We start from the raw sequence: 19,212 nt of genomic DNA, 5'->3' as shown, positions 1-19,212 counted from the left end.
AAACACAATTAGGTACAAAGATACTTTGTATTAAAAAAAATCCCATATTAGTTATTGTAACATCAATTTGGTTATATTTCTGACTTAAAAATTGACTTAAAACAATGTATTCAAATCTGAAATGCTACAATAAAGGCATTTAAATAATATTGTGGTACTGAAAAAGATTCAGAAAAAGACAAGAAAATTATTACAAAACAACTGAATCTCAAAAGACTAAATAAACAGAATGGCAGAAAGCTGTCTAAACATAGGTTTCATCCACATATAAATCCAAATGGTTTAGAAGATTAAGCTATAGACAGAGAGGAAAGAACCATACTAGTGCATTATTTAAAGATAAAATCTTAAGATTCCAAAATGGTGGCAGTGTAAGTGAAAGATATACTGATACTCTCCCAGGACCAAACTGGAAATACAATTAAAATACAGAAAAACCACCATGAAAAATCAACTGAAGACGAGCTGAGAGAACCCTGATAACCAAGGGTGAAAACTAGAGACTGCATAGAGACTGGTAGGAGGGATGGAGGAGCAAAAGGGCTGGCCAGGCTGCCACAGACAACAGCTGAAGTTTTGGACAGATATCTCAGCTGTGGGAAGTTCCCACTGAGAACTCTGGGGTCTAATCCCCAAGCTGGGCTTCCCAGCCCAGAACACTAGAAATGAGAAAGGTGCCCACATAACATCTGGCTGTGAAAAGCAACAGGGTTGCTGTCTGCCAGGTAGAGATGGCTAGAAATGCAGACACCCTCTTAAAGGGCCAATGCACAAAATTTCGTGTGCAGCCACTCACATTGGGCTCCAAAAGAGGGAGGTCAGGGTGAATTGGAGCTGTGTAAGCAGCAGTCAGCATTGGGGGCCCTGGGGTTGGAGATTGGAGGGCAGCCACCCCGATTTCCTACGCTGAGTCATTCCCTCACACTGTGGAGGAAATCTTTCTCCAGCGAACCTTTGCTATCCACGTGGTTTTTGCTGGGGGTTGGGGGGAGGCAGTTGCCCCACCCTGTTGGAAGATATCTCACCCCACCCTGTGGCCAACAGCCTGAGGCTAATCAAGACTGAGGGTCAATGGGGCTGTAGGTAGAGGTGGGTCTCTAGAGGCTTTGAGTCTTTGCCTGATATAATCTGGGGCCTGAGGCTAGGGAAAGCAGACCCTAGTGCACATCTTGGTCTGTTCCAAAGGTCCCAGTCCCAGAAAAGGGAGCCACAAGCTATGGTATACTGATAGCTATAAACAGGGTACTCAGGGCTAGTCACAGAGTGTGACATTGTCCTGGATTAGAGATTGGGAGTAGTAGCAGATCTACCTAATACCCAGACAAACCCAAACAGGCAGCCAAAATGGGGAGACAAAAAAACAAGCCCCAAACGAAAGAACAAGAGAATTCTCCAGAAGAAGAGCTAAATGAAATGGAGATAAGAAATTTATCAGACATCGAGTTCAGAATAATGATGGCAAAGATGTCAACAGCATGAGTAAAGATATAGTGACTATGAAAAAAGAATAGTCGAAAATAAAGAATGACACAGCACTAATAAAGAACACAGCGGAAAGAAAACACAACAGATTTGAGGAAGCTGAAGATCAGATCAGTGAATTAGAAGACAGGGTTGAAAAAAAAATCACTCAGAAAACCAAAAGAAAAAGCAATTAAAAAACAGGAGGACAGCTTACAGGAGCTGTGGGACAACATGAAATGTAATAATATTCGCATAATAGGAGTTCCAGAAGGGGAAGTATCACATGAAAGAGTAGTCTCACATGATTTTACTCATATCTGTAATCTAATAAACAAAATAAATTGATGAACAAAATAGACCAGAGACATAGAAGCATGGAATAGACGGTGGAATTTCAGAGGGAAGGTGGAGGAGACTGGGTGGGTAGAAAGAGATCAATCAAAGAACTTGTATGCATATATGCATAACCCATGGACACAGACAATAGTATGGTGAAGGCCTGGGGTGGGTGGGTTAGAAGAGGTCAATGAGGGGAAAAAGGGGACATATATGTAATACTTTCAACAATAAAGATTTAAAAAAAAAAGAAAATGGCAAAAAAAGATAAAATCTTAGTACTTTTAAGGATAAAATCATGCTATACAATCATATTCTTCTTGAAGTAACAGAAAAATAAGTTGGATCAATCAAAATAAAGCACAGATAGACCTGTTCTTATGCCATTTTACTCCAGCACAGGAAAATGTCACCATAGTTTTGCTAATGCATATAACTTATCTAAATTAAAAGATAATTTCCAAAACATCTGAATTTTTTTAGAACTTACTTTAAACAAGGGACATTGTCTCGAAGGCCATCAGAGGAACTGCTACTGGTGGAAGGATGAGACTGAGGTGGGATGGGCTGAGGACTGACAGCCCCCACTGGTGTTGACAGAGGTGGTGCCTGTTCACTCTCCGGGGATTCCACATCATTTATCTCATATAACAATCGAACTTCAAGCATCTGTTGTAAAAGTGAGGTAGCTTACTTACTCCCAATAAATATGGTTCATTTTATTACAGTTTATACACACAGATACACTTTAGTGGAAAGAACATTTTTAGAAGTAAAAATTAGCAAGATTTCTAAAAAGAAGGATTTAGCCAAAAAAAGTGTTGTTTCTAACTCAGCTTCTTAAAAATGGTGTGTATGTATGCAAGTATACACATACACACATACACATGCATTATGATTTTAGAATTTATGGCAATATGTTAATACCAAATTAGAGTATACTCATACAAAGATTAGCTTTCTTCAAGTGAAACATATAATGTATTTAAGGATTTAAATGTTCAGTAAGAAGATATGCATAAAAATATACTACTTTTCAAAAGAAAAGGAAGAGGGCAATATAAACAGTGAGGTGTTTTTAAAAATTCTAGACAAAGTTGACTGTAAATAATCTTCTAAATAATTCAAAAATTTTAAAACGTCAGACATCTGACAATGAAAATAACTCTGAGAGCATTACCGGAATGACTTCTATAATAACTTCTTGTTTGCTGAATCTATAAATAATGACATGAGCTGAAACTCCGGCTATGCATAGCATTCTACTTTCGGGACACCAGGAGATGATTTGAATGGCATACGGATCTTCATCTACAATGTCTGTATTTGGCTTGTCATCTTTATTTCTTGACTTTTCAAATACTTTAGCTGTCTTTAGTTTATATAATACTTGTAGAGTTACTAAATAAAAGATAATATATGTTAGATAATTTAATACAAAAAGAACAAATATAAGGTAATATTTACTCAGTTATACTATGTAAGGAAATAGTATATATTTATTTGAACCATATTTTTATTCCAGGTCTATATTTCTCTGTTATACGTTTAGATAATGCATTCCTGTACTCATTGACATACAAAAAAAGTGTACTCATTGTATTCATTGAATAAAAAATCAACATCATGATGAATTTAGATAACCTGAAAAAAAATGAGTAACGAAAGGATTTTGTAAAACATGAATAAAAACAATAAAGAACATTTTGCTTCCTAAAATGATTTTATAATATTTTCTCTACAAAAGATAAATATAATCTAATGTTACTATAAAATGAAGCATAATATATCTGGAGTTAATTGGATTATGAGTGCTTGCTATGTATATTTTATAAACATCAGCCATTCAAAGCATCGTTTCCTTTTTTGCCATTATATAACCACCATAAATATCTCAAAAAGACAATGCAAATTTTGTGGCATAAGTTCAGGATCAGGCATTAAAATTATTCTACAATTTTCTCCTGATTTAAAACATATGCCTGCTTCTCCTATCTCTGAGTTAGGAAGAGATGGTTTAAAGAAATGTTGAAGAAAGAATGTGAGTACTTCTGTTAAGAAGTGCTAATTAATATCCTCTAGAATATCTTCAGTCTATTAAAAATCCTAAATTCAAATATTTAATAAATAGGCATTAAATTTATAGTCTTCAAATTTCAAATTAAATGTTGGTTATGTAATTACTACAATACAGGTTGTATACAAGCAAAGACTGTATAACATATAATATTAAAATAATATTTATCAATAATATTCAAAATACTTACTTGCAGAAGCATCCCAGAACTTAATGGACCCATCAGCATGCCTATGAAAAGCAAATGAGTTAAGAATGTGATGGGGAAAAAAATTAAAGTTTTACTTTCTTTGATATTTACTGTTATTTTAAAGGTAGTTACCAATATGAGAAAAAAGATAAACTTTAGGGTAAATTGTCAGGTTATAGACAATAACTTATTTCTTACTATGTTACAATATAAAGGAAAGCACTTTTAGTCATGCTCATTTAGTCTTAATTATATTTAGCTATTACTGTTTTATTTGGTGAAACAGACTTTAACTTACCCTGTAATTATTATTTCTGGGTAACTCTGAGCACCCAAACCCCAATTACCTCCATTGATGGGCCACTCCTGAAAAAAAAAGATTATTATATAAAGCAACTTCCAAGCATACCATACATCTTCATATATATCTATGACAATAGTAAACATACTTTGTTTCCAAGAAGGATTTTCTTTATATTTTCTCTAGGAAAGGATTCAGTGTTACCAAACACTTCAAGGTGATAAGTATAAAATACTGATGCATTAATGTAACATTAAACACTAAAATTCATGTTCAGTACCTTTTTGCTGTAACCTTGACGTTTCTGTCTAGCTCCAACAGAATAAAGTGCAGGAATAAGGTCCACAGGACAATCAGCAAAATATTCACAACATGTAACAGGGGATTCATGTATACTCAAAGGGTAGGGATTTTCAAATATAGGATATCTTTAACAACAGGAAAAGAAAAATATTTATTAATAAATTATTACTTATGATTAATATGACAATGAAAAACAAATATTTACAGCTTTAGAATGGAAAATAATTTTAGTTTGATTAAAGTTAACATCCTATGAAGGTCCACATAACATGTTATCTGAATTTATATTTTATCTATTAGGATAGGATGGTTAGTCTATAGAATTTGAAATTAACCACATTTAGTAGATTTAACAGATTTACTATATGCATATATGTAAAAAAATCTTTTATAATGACAGTTGCTCAAAGAGAATGGTAAACAGAAAAGCTACAGTTGGTACTACATACCACACATATACACACACTGGACTAAGTGATTTATATACATTTATCTTATTTATTCTTGCACCAAACTGATTTGACTGAAGAACAAAGACTTAGGAAGAGTAATGTGCCAAAGGCAAGCCAACTAGCAAGAAGCAGCAGAATTTAAAGTGCTCTTAACTATTAAGCCATAGGTTCTCAATGAAGACATGCTTCATTCTTATATCAGTAGAGCTAATACAAATTTTCAATTCTCCTTTTTTCTCCATCAATGTAATTTCCAGTGCAATATTTAATTTAGAAATGTTCTCTAGTTTTAGTGGTAATCTAAATAATTTATATATTTAATTTTTTCTAGATATAAAAATTATATTAAATAGAGCAAAAAATGCTATAAAAGTCATAAAATTAAAGTAAAATCCTATCTAAAATAAAAAAAATTTTCATTACTGATCTTAAAGTCCTTAGAAATGAGAATGATTACTTAAATATCTGGAAAACCAGAAACCAGCTTTTAAAAGTCTAAAAAGTTCAGAGTGGCTATTACCATTATCTTTGAGCAACTGCAAAAATCAATGTATTGATCAGTCTACTACTGACAAAAATTAAAAAGTTAAAGGAAAAAAATTTCAGAAAATTCCTTTCTAGACTTCAAAATGAAACTAACTGTCATCACTCCTTCCTCAACCATACATTAAAAAAATAGAAGACAAAACTCAAACAAACCAACAGATGCATTTAAAAATTGACAGGCAACTTTTATCTTTATAAACACACTATATAATCCTTAATAATTCTCTTATCACTACACATTTAACTAATACATTTGCTCAATAAAATGCCTATTCACAGGTTACTTGCACAATGTATTCTTTAACAAATATATATCAGTATAGAGCATGTGTTTTAAAACTTACCTAACTAAAAAAAATAAAAACATATTAAGAAAAAGTTATTCTAGGGCTGTCATTTACAGAGAGGAAGGGAGCGTGATAGAGAGTTAGAAACATCAATGAGAGAGAAACACCAATGAGAGAGAAACATCGATCAGCTGCCTCCTGCACACCTCCTACTGGGGATGTGCCTGCAACCAAGGTACATGCCCTTGACCGGAATCGAACCTGGGACCCTTCAGAATGCAGGCCGACACTCTATCCACTGAGCCAAACCGGTCAGGGCTAGGGCTGTCATTTAGAAATAATGTTTTAAAAGTCCTTTATTCCACAAAAGTAGTATTACTTTCAGAAAAGAAAAACACACACACACACACAATTGATTATTACAGGTAGCATGTAATTAAGTTGATATGAATTTAGGGATGCCTTAAAATAAGAGGAATAATACACTTCACTTTTATACTTCAGGGTTTCCCAATATCAATATTAGTCACATTTTGGATCAGATAATTCTTTATTGTGGAAGACTGTCTTGTGCATTGTGGATGTTTAACAGCATTCCTATCCTCTACCACTAGATGGCAGTAGGATCCTCTACCCTTAATAAAAGTGTCTATGTAGACTGCCAAGTATTTCCTGGGGGACAAAACTGTCCCCAGTTGTGAAATATGGACATAATGAATGGGTAAACTTAATTAAAACCATATTTAATGGTTATTTCTCAAGAGGCATAAGTAGTACAATGTTCTTCTAGTCAAAGAACATAACTAAACATAGTATTATCTAAGTTGGAAAAAGCAGAATAAGGTAAATAACCACAAAAAGTTGCAAAGGAGCTATGATGAGAATTCACAGATCAGACATGAAATGTCTGGTAAAGAGAGAACAGGAAATAATTTAAGAGGAAAGTAAGCCTGACTTTAAAAGTTACATGGATTTTTGATGTTGAAACAAGCCGAGTGTTTCAACAGCTGGAAACTATCTAAGAAGGACAGGGGCGTGTGGTATTTGTTTAACACCCAGTTCAGAGTTCTAGGAATAAGGCACCTGCAGGAAGACAGTAAAAAATCAGGTTGGAATGGTATCCTGAATTCCAACTGTGTATAGTAGCAGGCCGAGAAGGTGTTTTTAAATTAAAAAAGACACAATGGTTTAAAGAGAAGAGTAAAAAAATTGGTGCTGCATGTAAAATTAATCTGATGATGGCATTCATGACACACTGCAACAGAGAGTGAATACGGCTGGAGAAACAACAAGAGCTTATCTGGAAGTAAAGTGTGTGATGGGATCAATTTTGGACGTGGTGATTTTATGTTGCCCCAGGGCACAAGTATTAGATTGAATCATATGAAATTTCAGAAATACAACAAATTTTGACTTAAAAAAACTCTATATAACCAATATACTAAAGAAATTTTGTATGCAATTAGAAATGTGCATCTGGAGTGCTAAGAAGAAGTCAAGCTTATGGATATAAATGTGATTTCAAAGAAATGCATGCTAAAAAGAATCTTTTTCACCACATACAAATATAATTGCTCGTAAAATTTAATTTCTTACCCATTTTGTGCAAGGTCTATAAGTACTAAATCCTTTTCTAGAAGAACAACAACAGCATATGGTTCCTGAAAATCTGGAATAGGAAAATAATGCATGAATAGTAAACATGCAAGACGACGACAAATTACATCATGAGTATTTTTGCTTGGATTTTATTTTGTTCTATTTTGTCAAGTATTTAACATTCTCATCTTGTACTTAATACAGTTTAAGGCTAGTATTTTCTAAATGAAATAAATCTGTATCATAACCAATACAAAATTATTTCAGTTTGTGCCGAAACCGGTTTGGCTCAGTGGATAGAGCGTCGGCCTGCGGACTGAAAGGTCCCAGGTTCGATTCCGGTCAAGGGCATGTACCTGGGTTGCGGGCACATCCCCAGTAGGAGATGTGCAGGAGGCAGCTGATCGATGTTTCTCTGTCATCGATGTTTCTAACTCTCTATCTCTCTCCCTTCCTCTCTGTAAAAAATCAATAAAATATATTTAAAAAAAAAATTATTTCAGTTTGTAATGGTAAGACAAAGAAGCTCACAGTAATTTCTATGGTATTGCAAATTACAAGGCAGGACAATGGCCAAGAAACTCAAGATTTAAATCTGAATACCCCTAAGAACTCTCATTACTGGATATCTTAGGAACTCAATAGAGTGCTATTATAATCCTATATAATAAAAGCATAATATGCAAACTGACCCTAACAGCAGAATGACTGGGAATGACTGGTCACTATGACACACACTGACCACCAGGGGGCAGACGCTCAATGCAGGAGCTGCCCCCTGGTGGTCAGTATGCTCCCACAGGGGGAGCTCTGCTCAGCCACAAGCCAGGCTGATGGCTGCCAGTACAGCAGTGGTGGCAGGAGCCTCTCCCGCCTCCTCAGCAGTGCTAATGATGTCCGACTGCAGCTTAGGCCTGCTCCCTGCTGGCAAGTGGACATTCCTCGAGGGCTCCTGGGCTGCCAGAGGGATGTCTGACTGCTAGCTTAGGCCCAATCCCCCTGGATGAGCAGGTGGTCATCCCCCGAAGGGTCCCAGACTGCAAGAGGGCACAGGCCGGGCTGAAGGACCCCCCCCAAGTGCACAAATTTTTGTGCACCGGGCCTCTAGTATTATAATCCTTAACTTAAATATTTTATTGTGCCTGCTGACTGCAAAATGCATTACATCTTTACATCTCAATTAGCTTCACATATAGTAAAAAATATCCAGATTTAAATTCCTATTGAAATTTATACAAGTTGTGATGGTTAATTTTATTTGTCAACTAGAGGCCTGATGCACGAAATTCGTGCATGGGTGGGGTCCCTAGGCCTGGCCAGTGATCAGAGCCGTCTTGCCCAGTCCTGATCGGGGCCAGGCCAGCCTGGGCCTGCCAGCTGCCGGACGGGGCCTGCCGGACAGGGGGAGGGACCGTGGGAGGTTTGCCAGCTGGCACAAGGGACCAGGGTAGGTTGGCTGGCCGTGGGAGCGCACTGACCACCAGGAGGCAGCTCCTGCATTGAGAATCTGGCCCCAGGTGGTCAGTGCATGTCAGGGTACGGTCATTTGGTCGTAATGATCGCTTAGGCTTTTACATATATACTAGAGGCCCAATGCCCGAAATTCATGCAAGGGGCTCGGCCCTCGCAGCCAGGGCGGCTTGCCTCGGCCCTCGAAGCTACGGCGGCTTGCCTTGGCCCTCGCAGCCCTGGCTTCATCCAGAAGGTCATTCTACTGTCCGGTCTAATGAGCATATTAGGCTTTTATTATTATAGATTATTATTATAGACTAGAGGCCCAGTGCACGGATTCGTGCACTGGTGGGGTCCCTCAGCCTGGCCTGTGCCCTCTCACAATCTAAGACCCCTCGGGGGATGTAAGACTGCCAGTTTCGGCCTGATCCCTGCAGGCCAGGCCGAGGGACCCCGCCGGTGCACAAATCTGTGCACTGAGCCTCTAGTATGCATATAATATCTTTGGTTAATCTCTTCCTGCTCTCCTCCCACCTCCCTTCCCTCTGAGTATCATCAGTCTGTTCCACGTTTCCATGCCTCTGCGTTGAGCGTATGCCCCCTGGTGGTCATTACGCGTCACAGCTACCGGTTGGACAGTCGCTTAGGCTCTTATATAGATAGATAGATATGTCTTCATGTGGTGCTCAATTATTTGGTCAAACATCAGTCTGATGTTGCTATGAAGGTATTTTTTCAGATGTGATTAAAATTAAATCAGTAGACTCTGAGCAAAGCAGATTATCTTACATAATGTGGGTGGGCCACATCCTATCAGTTAAAGGCCTGAAGAACAAAGACAGGTTTTCTGGGTAAAAAAGCAATTCTGCCTCAAGACAGTAATTCTTCTTTAAGAATTCGGACTCAAGATTGTACTCAACTTTGTCCTGAATTTTCAGGCTGCAGGCCTGCTCTATAAATTTTACACTTATCAGATTACACAAATGAATGAACCAATTCCTTAAATTCTCTCTATCTGTATTCATATCTGCTTCTAATGGTTTGTGTTTTTCTGGAGAAGCTTGTACAATAGTATTTTACAGATTATTAAAATGTTTCTTTTTTAAAAATTATTTATTTATTTATTTTGGCGAAAGAGAGAGAGAGATCAATTTGCTGTTCCATAATGTTTCTTAATGTGTACAGTTTTGTTTATCCTATAAAGACACTTACTAATAATATGTAATACTAAACAGATAAAGCTTATTAAACAGAATTAACTTCTGAAATAAAATTTTCAAAGTTATGAAGGCAGCATCTTTTCCCAGAAGAATGAACACAATAAAGAAACTAATAAGATAATACATAGGTCTTTGTTCTGAATGTAGAGAATGAGCTTTAAAGTTGCAAAACTTACCATTTGCGTACGGTGTTTCACACAGTGTTAGGAAATCAACAATTGAATAGTCCATTTCTAGCACTGCAGTACTTTTCCCATGCATAACTGTTAAGCAAGGTCTTCTTCCTACAGTATCATATGATAAACCTCCTGATAAAATAATAAAAGGCTCCCTGGAAATAAAATACATAGTTAGGATTATAAATAGCATGGTAGAGTCTAATTATGTTGCTATATCATAAATGTTTACTTAGTGAAATAATCAAATCTTAAATTCCAACATTTTTATGCATCAGTTAATTGAATATTTGCATGTGGATTTTTAATTGTACTAAGTAAGACCCAGGTGGATTCCTGAAAAGTAACCTACAGTAAGAATGAACACTTATCACATTTGATTCTCAAACCTCCTTTTGGCCCATAAAATATTTTCCATTATCTTTTTATAGTATAGTTGTCAAAATTTTTTCTCTGGGTTTCTGCTAAGTCTCTTGAATGGACTTCCATTATTTCCAATCCTAATAGCCAGGCCTTTCAAGAGAGAATGTTAATGCCCTAAGGCACCCATGATACATAATTAATTAACTTACCATTGATGCATCAAGAGTGTAGTAGCTACAAATCACCCTTGAGGAAGCTGAGAAAACAGTCACTCAAATCATTTCTGCAGGGCTTAATTCTCTCCTGGAACCTTGGCTGGTTTGCTCTCAAACCACAGCTCCAATGCACATCATTCAACTGCCAGCTCGCCACTTCTAATCAGCCCTAAAACTCTGTCTCCCTACTAGTCATTATATTTAATGACTTTTTTTACACCCACTTTAAGAAACTGCACATCTAAATATGAAAAACAGGAAAAAACTGTCTTTTCATATTTTCATCTGTGTGCATTTCTTTATCTTTGACTTGCCTATTCATGTTTTTTGCTCATGTCTTGGGAAGGGGATTAGTAATCCTTTTCTAATTGGTTTGTAGAGGTCTTTGCATTGTAAGGAAATTAGCACTTGCTCTGCTGAATGTGTTTTGTTTTGTTTTTTGTTAGTGGGGAAGTTACTTATAGTACACTAGAGGGCCAGTGCACGATATTCATGCATGAGGAAGGTCCCTAGGCCTGGCTGGCGTTCAGGACCAATCAGGGCCTTCCGGCTTCTGGCTGGGTCCTTCCTTCCCCAGCTGCTGGCTGCCGACCGGGGCCTTCCTTTGTTCCGCACCGCCCCCTGGTGGTCAGCACAAGTCATAGCAAGTGGTCGAACTCCCCGTCAGTCGAACTCTCATGGGGACAATTTGCATATTAGCCTTTTATTATATAGGATTATATAGATGATTAAAAATGTTCTGAATATGATTATCTTAAATCTCTTAATTTATAATTTCTAGGTAGTTTCTTAATGCTTACTCTATGGCCAGTATGTCTATCTGCTTCCTCTTCACATCCAGTGCAGTATGTAATAATATGCAATAGTTATAAGAGCTGATTCTGGAACTAATGTGCCTGCATTTTTTATCTCAACTCTGGTTTACTTTCTGTATGATCTTGGACAGGATACTTACCTTCTCTGTGCCTAGCTTCTGCATTTATAAAATAGAGACAGAGTGATAAGTATCCTCAGACAATTACTGAATTAATTAGTATATGTAAAGCATTGGGATCAATGCCTGGCACACACTACGCCCTTAGTAAGAATTTAACTAATGTTATTGTCATTATCCAATAATCATTATAACTCACTATCAAAGGTTCTCTTCTTGTGATATGTGGAGGGGAAAAAATAAACTTTCTAAATTATATTTATTTTTATCTAAAACAATAAATAAAATCCACTAACATTTACTTAAGAATAGCAGTAGTGCAGGTGTGTAATTTATAAGTAAATATAAATATTAGGTCAAATAACTCAATTGTTTTTTATAATTAAGCATTTTACCCATTTAAACTATATAAATGTATCGTGCATATGCGTTTGTACATATTTTTTAAATTTAAACCTGTACCCCCCTGTCCCTGCTATCCTTCCTTGCTTTATTATTTTTTTCACAGTACTCATTGCTAAGACTAAATTACTTTGCTAACTGTTCACTGCATGAAAAATGTAAGCTCCATGAGGGCAAGATGTTTTGCCTGTTTTGTTCCTTGCTGTATCCAAAATAGTGCCTCACAGGTAAATGAATGAATTAATAGACATATATGTTACCCATACCACTGTGTAGCTTACTATCATTTAGATTTTTCACCATTAACCTAATTTGGGTGATCTTATTTTTTTCAGCTAAATGACAGTAACCAGAGCTTAAAATTTTGTACTGAACAGAACTACACCCCTTTATCTATCATTTCAATATCTTAGCATATGTGATCATGACAACTGTGGTCAGGAAAGAATATTTAATTTTCTTCCACTTTTTATCACATATAGAATATATCTTCTCTCTTCTGTATTTTGAAATGCAGCATACAAGTGAATATAAAATACTATGAAGAAGGGTGAAGAGTCCAACAATTTAAACTTTTATACAGTGGAAAACCTGGGCAAGTTATTGCATACATAATCTTTCAAGAATAATCTGATAAGTGTGTTTTTACATATAGATAACTTAAAAAAATAAGTATTATGAATATAAGAATCATGAATAGGGAGATGCTGAGTTAAACGTAAAAAAATACATTTTTCTTGGGGATATTGGGTAGGGATTGCCAGGTAGATGACCAGTTAGTTACTAGGCAGTTAAACTATTAACAAGGTATCAAATAACACCATAGCAATTAGATTAAGTTTACTCTCAAAAGGCAACTAAGTGTTCAATGGCTTTGTAAACTGGCTGAACTCCTTTACTAAATTTAGGAGAAAAAAATACAAAATAAAAAAGACAGGGATGAGAAGTAGCTTGAAAGGTATACCAAGGGAACATTCTTCTTCTTTTTTTTCTAGGGGAACATTCTTTTTCATAATAATAAGTTTCCCCAATCCAGCAATAAATGCATATATGTATATATTTTTCTTTTTCTTGTTTTATGTGCTGTTTTTAAAAAATCATCTAAGGTTTGCAAGACAGAAATCACCTATCCTATGAATGCCTGAGGTTTTATTTATTTTTTTCATTTTAATGCCCAAAACCTGAAGAGTAAATATTCATAAAGTAAACATTTTATAAGAAACTAGAGGCCCAGTGCACAAAATTCGTGCATGGGAGGGGGGGTGTCCCTCAGCCCAGCCTGCACCCTCTCTAATCTGGGACCCCTCGGGGGATGTCCAACTGCTGGTTTAGGGGGATCGGGCCTAAACTGGCAGTTGGACATTCCTCTCACAATCTGGGACTGCTGGCTCCCAACCACTCGCCTGCCTGCCTGCCTGCCTGCCTGATTGCCCCTAACCACTTCTGCCTGCCAGCCTGATCACCCCCTAACCACTACCCTGCCAGCCTGATTGATGCCTAACTGCTCCCCTGCTGGCCTGATCGCCCCCCAACTGCCCTCCCCTGTAGGCCTGGTCCCCCACAACTGCCCTCCCCTGCAGGCCTGGTAGCCCCCAATTGCCCTCCCCTGCTGGCCCAGTCACCCCTAACTGCCCTCCTCTGCTGGCCTGGTCGCCCCTAACTGCCCTCCACTGCCGGCCATCTTGTGACCACATGGGGGCAGCCATGTTGTGCAAGGGTGTGACGGTCAATTTGCATATTACCTCTTTATTATATAGGATTAGTCATAAGTAAAATAAAGTTAAATATTTTAACACTAAACAGTGGAATTATATAATTCAAAGTCTTTGTTGGCATTTGGAATCACATTAAATGTTCAAGGGATCTAGATTATTTCTAGGGTAATATGTGAATTATGGAAGTGAAGAATCTATTTTCTTTTTTTAAGTGAAAGGTTAGCCTTTTTGATGTTAAAATAAAGTCTAGAGGTAATATAATTTTATTCCACTATTTTAAATATAATTTAAGTAAAAGTCCTTCATTTTTTAAGACATCCAGGTTAGAAAGTTGTTTAGTTTGGACATTTTATAATTTTAATTGCAAGTTTTAAGAGGCTAAACATTTCATATATATTCCTTCTTCTGATTAACTTCCCCAAGCTGACTTTGACAATAGCTTTAGCTGAAGCTGTGTTTCTATAAGAAGCATTTTTTACTTAAAGGAGGCACTTTTACCCAAAAAGCCATTTGTATAACCAATTTGCCAAAAAGCCGTTTGTATAATCCATTTGCTCAACTCAGCTCCATAACACTACCCATTCATTCACTCAAATATTTTTCTTGAGCACCTCTATTCCCTGAGAACAATACTCTCATGTCTAGTCTAAACAAACAGTGAATGTATTATGATAAGTGTTATGAATAAAATAAGATAGAGTCATAAGATGAATGTGAAGGAGAGGCTAGAGAGGTTACTATAAGAGTGGTCAAGAAAGGCCCCTGTAGTAATGACAGATGAGCTGGGACCAGAATAAAGAGGAGCCAGCCACTCAAAGATCTTGGGGTTGGGGGAAAAGGATGTACATTCTAGGCAGCAGGAATAACCACTACAAAGATCCCAAGTTAGAAATGAGCTTGGTGTACGGAGGAACTAAAAGGCCATCGTGCCTGCAACATAGTGAGTAAAGTAATACATAGTAATATATGACACGACCCCAAATCTTATAAACACATCCTATTTACTCTATTAGGGTCTCAAAAACCTGTCTCCTCAATTTCATCTCCACAATTACTTTAGTTCTGACCTTAATAACCTGCAGCTTGTATTATTACAATAGCATTTGTACAAGTTATGCATTGTCTGAAATAAACTTCCCCTCATTCTGTTTGGGTAATTCCTATTTCTCCTTTAAAACTCAGTCCATCTATTACCTCTTCAGAAAAACCTTTTCTGACCCATCCACCGTGAAGGAGTTGGGTGCCTTTCCTATGTTCCTAAGCACCTTCTGTATACCTCTTTCCAGCATTTACCGTAACTAGTAGTCATTGTATATCTACACCTCCTTTGTATGAGAGCTCCTTCAGGACACAGAATGTATATTTTACCTCTGCACTCCCTGTCTTAGCTAGGTATCCCTAAAAGTGATGGTCGATATATATTTTAAGTACCACTAAATCTACTGCTCACTGGTAAGATAAAAGAGTTTGGTAAGCCTATCCTAACCATAACAATTCCACAAAAAAATATGCTTTTGGATATCGATGCATTATAGTGTTAATATACAGGCTGTTTAGGATACATAAGATTTATAAAAACAAAACAGTAATTCATATTAGTCCATTACTGTGGGTTCTTTCAAGTATCAATAAAAATAAGAGAATTTAAATATGTAACAATCAGGCATTGTTTCAAAAGAAATCTAAAATCTCAATATTGTCAATGCCATGTGGGATTAATTTGTAATTAAATAGACTGCAAATGAGGTTTGTGTGTTACAAGTATAATTTCAAAGTTTACCTATGAGAGAACATTGCACAGTTTCAAGCTCATTTACTACAGCCAAGGCCTTGCAGGATATTTGGTCCTGTCAAAAACATCCATGGAGACATGTGATCCACACCAAAACAAAAAGGTCCTTGATATCTGATCCTGTCAAAAACATCCACACTAAGAAAATCCAAAATCCCTCTGGGTTCAAATAGTCTGCAATGTTTACTTACACTTTTGGCTTACAGAACTAATATATAAAAAATACTATCATGTTTTATTGGTCCAACAGTTGTGTTGTGGCTATGTTACCAATAATAACCCTTCTTTATGCTAAGTGAAATAAGCCAGTCAGAGAAAGACAAGTATCACATGATCTCACTCATATGTGGACTCTAATAAAAAAAATAAACTTATGAACAAAATAGATCTAGAGACACAGAAGCATGGAACAGACTGTGGAATCTCAGAGAGAAGCGGGGCGGGGGTGGGGGGGGATCAGCCAAAGAACTTGTATGCATATATGCAAAACCCATGGACACAGACAATAGGGTGGTAAAGGCCTGGGGCGGGGATGGGGGTGGGCCTGAAGGGATCAAGCGGGGGGGGGGGGGGGGGGGGGGGGGGGGGGACATATCATAGCAGCACAATTTACCATAGCTAAGATTTGGAAACAGCCTAAGTACCCATCAGCAGATGAATGGATTAGAAAACCGTGGTACATCTACACAGTGGAATACTATGCTGCTGTGAAAAAGAAGGAATTCTTACCATTTGCAACAGCATGGATGGAACTGGAGAGCATTATGCTAAGCAAAGTAAGCCAATCAGAGAAAGATAAATATTACATGATCTCACTCATTGGTGGAATATAATGAGCAACATAAACTGATGAACAAAAACAGAACCAGAGTCACAGAAGCATAGAATAAACTGTCCAACCTATGAGGGAAGGCGGGGGTGAGGGGGTAAGAGATCAACCAAAGGACTTGTATGCACGCATATGAGCATAACCAATAGACACAGACAAGGGTGGGGGTGGGGAGGTTGAGGGCATGTGCTGGGGGTTGGGGGCGGCGGGGGAGAGGTCAATGGGGGGAAAAGGAGACTTACGTAATACATTAAACAATAAAAAAGGGACATATGTAATACTTTCAACAATAAAGATTTAATTAAAGAAACAACAACCCTTCTTAACAAATCATGGACCAAATGTCTCAATGGACATTTTACATGGGAGCAGATATGACCAAATTTCAAGGACTTTTAAAAAATATATTTTTTATTGATTTCAGAGAGGAAGGAGAGAGAGAGAGAGAGAGAGAGAGAGAGAGAGAGAAAGAAACATCAATAATAAGAGAGAATCACTGATGGCCTGCCTCCTGCATGTCCCCTACTGGGGATTGGTCCCACAACCTGGGCATGATCTGATAACCTGGGCATGCCCTGACCGAGAATTGAACCTTGACCTCCTGGTTCATAGGTTGATGCTCAACCACTGAGCCACACCAGCTGGGCTAGCAAGGACTTTTTAGCAATGACCTAATGTCTCCAGGGATGTTTTGGACAAAACTAAATGTCTGCTAATCCAGACAAGTTCTTACATGGATTTGATCCCTATCCTCTAGAAAGATATAATCTAAATCATACTAGATACTAACATATATTATAAACAGCCAAGTAAAGGTACTAAACAATCAGTGAATCATAACTAAGATATTCAGTCTATGTAAAAATCATAAGCAAAAGCATTTTTAGGGATGAAAAAAAATGTAGATTAGGATGAATAATGATGAGAAATCTAGATTAGCTGAACAATCCATAAAGCTTTAAGGATGTGCCAGAGAACCAATTCAGATGATGAAGAGGCATGACTCTAAAAGAAGAAATTGTAGGAAAGCTAAGGATAAACTTCAGTAGTAGGATGAATAAACTAGAGGTGGTATAAGAAAGGCATATTTGAATAGCCTTATCAAATAAGTAACAATTTGAAAACAATTAGCTTTGAAATAAAATGTGCCCTTTTACAAATAATACACATTAAAAAAAACTATAAGGCTTTTAATTCTATTCTAGGATTTTAGAAATGAAAGCATTGTTATCAAGTGAATATCAACCATTAACACTAATTTTGTTAAAACTCATGCGTCAGTTTCTAGATAGAGGGGTAAAGAAAAACATACACATAATTTCTGGTCCAGCCAAAACATCAATACTTAGTTGGATGAATGATTGCATAAAATTAAATTGGGAAGTTTCTATAAATCACTGCGGCTTTGTATGCAGATACAAAAAAAAAAAATTAAAACTTCAACCCCCTATTATCACAGCAGGTTGCGCCCTTTCCAGTAAGCGTAATCATTTAGAGGTTCACATTGTGGCTATAGAATTTAAGATAATTCTAAAGCATGAGTGCTGATTTCTAAGGTTAGTAAATAAAATTAAAATCATCCCACACTGATAAGACTGGTGAAAATGTTTTATTTTATACTCAGTTATTTAAAATGTCCACAGATGTTTTTAAAAAGTAAATGTGGCAATTTGTCAAGATTCATAAAAATCTTTTATCTTAAAAATTTCACAGCTGGAAATTTCTTATAAAGAAATAATTGAACAGAAGATTTGTACTACTGTTCTACCTACACTACAAAAAGAATTTGTTCACTACTGTGTATTTTTATTTATATTAAAGTACTCAGCCCTAAAAACTATTGGGGGAAAAAACTGGTAAAAACTAGTAATACTTTAAAAATGTAATGGAGAAAAAAATACCAAACTGAATGTGCTCTAGGAATATAATCAAGTGAAAAAGGATGTGTAGCTAAAAAACAAAAAAACAACAACAAAAAAAACTTAGGGAAAATGAACAAATGATAAAAATTATTTTAGAATAGTGGAATTACAGGTAATATGCTTCTCTTATGAGAATTTTATTAAATTAAATTAAACTTAAAAAACACTAAGAAAACACCTGGATACTTCCAAAAACACTCTAGAGAATACAATATTAATGCTGGTTACACATGAGATAAATTATACATATTTAAAATAATACATTTTTCCTCTGAAATACCATGAAAATAGTTTTCCAGTTTTAAAGATATTTCTGTATTTGTCATTACATTCTATTCAAGCACTGCTAAAATGTACTTTATTCTGAAGAACTTTCTGCTTCATAGGCCACTCAAGAATAACTATTTAGCCCTAACCGGTTTGGCTCAGTGGATAGAGTGTCGGCCTGCGGACTAAAGGGTCCCGAGTTGGATTCCGGTCAAGGGCATGTACCTTGGTTGCGGGCACATCCCCAGTAGGAGTTGTGCAAGAGGCAGCTGATCGATGTTTCTCTCTCATCGATGTTTCTAACTCTCTATCCCTCTCCCTTCCTCTCTGTAAAAAAATCAATAAAACATATTTTAAAAAATAACTATTT

The 19,212-nt window shown here is 36.5% G+C and overlaps 1 protein-coding gene across 6 annotated transcripts in view; it reads right to left on the bottom strand.

Moving 5' to 3' along the window:
* STXBP5 (syntaxin binding protein 5) overlaps positions 1-19,212 on the bottom strand; it is a 156,286-nt gene that overhangs the window by 55,911 nt on the left and 81,163 nt on the right. For all 6 annotated transcript variants that reach the window (XM_070417861.1, XM_070417863.1, XM_070417864.1 and 3 more), the window contains exons 10-16: positions 10,404-10,558; positions 7,553-7,625; positions 4,649-4,796; positions 4,366-4,433; positions 4,068-4,108; positions 2,981-3,201; positions 2,291-2,469 (exon numbers count right to left, since the gene is read on the bottom strand). In XM_070417861.1, the coding sequence (XP_070273962.1) occupies positions 2,291-2,469; positions 2,981-3,201; positions 4,068-4,108; positions 4,366-4,433; positions 4,649-4,796; positions 7,553-7,625; positions 10,404-10,558 (885 nt within the window). The remainder of the gene's footprint in view (positions 1-2,290; positions 2,470-2,980; positions 3,202-4,067; positions 4,109-4,365; positions 4,434-4,648; positions 4,797-7,552; positions 7,626-10,403; positions 10,559-19,212) is intronic.

The sequence above is a fragment of the Myotis yumanensis genome, unplaced genomic scaffold (genome assembly GCF_028538775.1).
Source record: "Myotis yumanensis isolate MYYU_CA2020_CCGP unplaced genomic scaffold, mMyoYum1.0.hap1 SCAF_6, whole genome shotgun sequence".
Classification (NCBI taxonomy): Eukaryota; Metazoa; Chordata; class Mammalia; order Chiroptera; family Vespertilionidae; genus Myotis; species Myotis yumanensis.
Note: the sequence above shows the minus strand (reverse complement) of the source record. Positions and strands in the feature narration are given on the sequence as shown.